The following is a 3,645-nucleotide window of genomic DNA, read 5'->3' on the forward strand; positions in this document are numbered from 1 at the left end:
ATCGTACCGAGCCAAACAGACACACACACACACACCAGTCGCACACACTAAGTATGCAAGTTCTACAAAATGAAATTGACATTCAACAAAATGGAATTTAAAAAAATATCTACGTGTAATTTACTAATCAATAAGAAAATGCATAGAATAAAAATTTCTGGAAAGATGAGCCTTTAGATTTGTCTTTAAATTTTCTACGCTGCCCGAAAGCCGTGCTGACAAAGGAAGCGAGTTCCAAATGGTAGATCCTGCTTTATAAAAAGGTCTATTACCGAAATAAGTAAGCCGTGTTTTTTGGCACTTTTAGTAGCTGGATCTCCGATGACTTAAGCTGGCGAATTGGGGAATAGGGGGCCACAAGTTTTTGAATGTAGCTCGGAGATCGGGAATAATTTAGTGCGTTGAAAAAAAATATAAGGGCAATTTTGTATTCGATTCTGGCTCGAACGGGCAGCCTGTGTAGTGTTCTGAGCATAGTTTCTACACTTGTTTTCTCGTGTCGACGAATGTCCAGAACCATTCTGGCCGCCCTGTTCTGTACCTTTTGGAGTTTGTCAACTTTCTTGTCAGGAAGGCCCACCAACAGCGAATTACAATAGTCGAGGCGTGACAGAATGAGAGCACAGACAATTGCTTTAAGCTGGTTGGATGGGAGAAACCATTTCATTCTTTGCAATCTGTTTAATTCTAAATTCATGGTCTTCACCATCTGGTTAATCTGGTGTTTAAAGAGTCGGCCAGTACAAAACCAAGATTTTTTGCTCTATCTGTCAGGGAGTCGTGGCTGTTTAAAATAGACAAACTATGTATACCAGTCTTCCTGACAGTAGAGGATGTACCACATAATAAAATTTCAGTTTTTTCTTCATTAAGTTTTAGTCTATGATTCTGCATCCAACGCCCTATGGACGCGCAACACTGTTCCATATAAAGCAAAACCACATACATGCTTGACGAGAAGACAGACTTATACAGCATACATGTGATAATTCACTTCATGGGGCTCAATGGCGCGCCCAAGGGGCATAGGGTACAGAGTGTAGAGCACTGGACCTAGGACCGAGCCTTGTGGGACAACGCAGTTCAATGGTAAACCGATTGACTGCTTGCCATCAATCAAGACAGATTGTGTTCTATTACTTAGATATGACTTAAAAACCATTGAAGGACGGTGTCACTGATTCCAAAATTCTCGAAAAGACGGTTACATAGAATGGTGTGATCTATTGTGTCGAAAGCTGCTGACAGGTCAAGTTAAGTAAGTATGGAGACTTCTCCTCTATCACAAGACAGTAATATATCATTGATAATTTTCATTAAAGCAGGTTCTGTACTGTGATATTCTCTATAAGCAGACTGTACTATACCAGTTGTTATTCATTTGGATTTCCCTAACCCGTATGCAAATTTTCATGCTTCTATCCGAATTCGCACGATTTTAACCTCCTCCTCCCCCCCCCCACCCACCTATAGATGCTATAGATGCTGTGCGCATAGGTAATTTACTCACAACATTCTACCAACCGGATATAACGTACCAACAGACAAAACTGTGTGTAACCTTGACCGTTTATAGTCTGATTGATAGAATTTAGTAAGAACTATTCACAAAAATGTCTGGCTAGACAAAAACAGAAAAGAGCTGAGTGGCGTCAATTTCGTTCCCTCTATATTATGTATTTTAATTATCACATTCCCATTTCCAGTCCACGGACAATTTGGGCATGGGAAAAAACTACTCCATTTAAACTAATGATTATATATGATGGGTGCTCTCCCTTGTAATCCTTTCGAATCTACAACCATCAGGATCAGTTTGTTTTGGGCTTTTTATCCTTTTCAACTGTTTTCTATTACGCGTTTCAATATACCATCATCATCATCATCATCATCATCATCATCATCATCATCATCATCATCATCATCATCATCATCATCATCATATCAAAGAAAGACCATAATTTCGCTCATTGGACAAAGTCAATAAGTTTAAAGTTGCTCATTTATTCTAATCATATTCAACTCCAACACTTGCGTTGGGATTTTAATTTAGTGTTTTACCAAGCTGAATGCGCCTCATAATGCCTAATTCATTGAGTTCAGTGAGATCGTTTTCAAAGTACAGAAAATTATCCCTCTTCATATTGATCGGTAAAGCGCCTACTCGGTATTGCTTCGAAATTGAATACACAGCCTACAACATGAGAATTGCTTTGTTTGGTAGAGCACTCACTTCATGCGCAAATGGACCGAGATCGATCCCGGTTGTAATGATTGGGTAGCTGCTTCTGTGAGTTCTGGATGAAACCAACAACAACAAATTTGGTCAACTATTAAACATTTATCTTTCAACTCAATAACACAATAATGGAGAAAGTCACCACAAAATTGTATAAAACTGCAGTGATGGGCAATCCGACTTTTGCAGATAAAGACATTGAACATGAACTTGAAAATATGTTGCGATAAACTAGCGTTTCATCCAAAGGACAGCAAGCAATTTCTTCTTTCCGTTTTAAGCTATAGAAACTGGCAAAAACTCGGCTCCAACGGTCTATTGGCTCTGAAGGACTACATTATGCTTATAAGTTTCAAGGGGAGGAGGAATTTAGTTTCGTTTATTACGAAAAGCTTAAATTCAAGATTTCTGAACTTTTAAAATTGAACTTCATTTTTGGGCACAATGTTTAAAACCGACATTGTAACGGTTTGAAGCGTTAGATAGCGACTTTGTCATGTTATGTCTTTAATGGTTTGAATAGTACAGCATGCTATAATTGAGACAAAGCTGATAGAAGCTGTGGATTGTAAAAAGAAATGAACAATAATGAATATAAAAGTATCTAAAACAAACAAAATACCAAGCACGGAAAGTCTCGGGCTCAGAAACCTTTTTCAGGCAATAACAAAACAATAAAAAAAAATTGATTTCAATGTTGTTATGGTTTAGAGCCCGAAAAATTTCGTATTTGGAATTCTGTTCTTTTTCTTTTTTGTTAATTCCTAAAATTATAGATTATTGAATAGAGTAGAAGAATTTATAATGCATGTGTTTGAAAATCCGTCTTTCGAAGGTTGTACCTCGTGCTTTTTGTATTCAGTACAGCCAACACAAGAGTATCCTATCGTTTACGCGATCCATTGTCCACATTCCTCACAATGGTTGCTATAATATTTGTTCCTGTTACTGTTTCTGTAACCGGAACAGACAACAAAAACGGCATGCAAGCGTTTGGAAGGAGAGTATGTATACAACTGTACTTTCTGCAAGACCTAACAGATCCAGTTACTGGTGATAAGACACGCCCTCTATTATATATAATCTTATCACAAAGTATTCAGAGACCCCTGTTTTTCTCAACCAATTCTTTCTATAATCTTTATTTTAGTTAGTTTTTATGTTATTTAGTATTAGATAGTGAAACTCACTATGTTTACTTTCTGTTATCTTAGACTTCACGAATACACGTTTTGTACGCACAATTTCTGTTTTTCACGCGATCGAAAAAGAGCACTTAAATATTTGTCAAGCACAAGAGATGAACGCAACACATCGGAGTTTTATCTAAGCTAAAAGAATAGCATTGATCCTTGGAGCTCAGTTTGTTTTCTAAATAAATTGCTTCTAGATGTAGTAAGAGGTAT

The 3,645-nt window shown here is 37.3% G+C and overlaps 2 protein-coding genes across 2 annotated transcripts in view; one reads left to right on the forward strand and one right to left on the reverse strand.

Moving 5' to 3' along the window:
* Window positions 1-268: 268 nt before the first annotated feature.
* LOC144978965 (uncharacterized) lies at window positions 269-709 on the reverse strand. Its single transcript, XM_078925584.1, has one exon. The coding sequence runs from the start codon at window positions 707-709 to the stop codon at window positions 269-271; it is 441 nt and encodes a 146-aa protein (XP_078781710.1).
* Window positions 710-3,541: 2,832 nt separating this feature from the next.
* LOC144978444 (tubulin alpha-1 chain-like) overlaps window positions 3,542-3,645 on the forward strand; it is an 8,932-nt gene continuing 8,828 nt past the window's right edge. The window contains exon 1 of the mRNA XM_078924515.1: window positions 3,542-3,645. This exon is cut by the window's right edge and continues 1,331 nt beyond it. The gene's annotated coding sequence lies outside the window, so the exon portion shown is untranslated.

Source organism: Berghia stephanieae, chromosome 8, assembly GCF_034508935.2.
Source record: "Berghia stephanieae isolate SIO BIC M18660-M18661 chromosome 8, UCSD_Bste_1.3, whole genome shotgun sequence".
In the NCBI taxonomy this organism is placed as follows: domain Eukaryota; kingdom Metazoa; phylum Mollusca; class Gastropoda; order Nudibranchia; family Aeolidiidae; genus Berghia; species Berghia stephanieae.

Excerpts from the sequence above, each read along its gene's own strand:
- LOC144978965 (XM_078925584.1), bottom strand. The coding sequence starts at position 709 with ATGGTGAAGACCATGAATTTAGAATTAAACAGATTGCAAAGAATGAAA.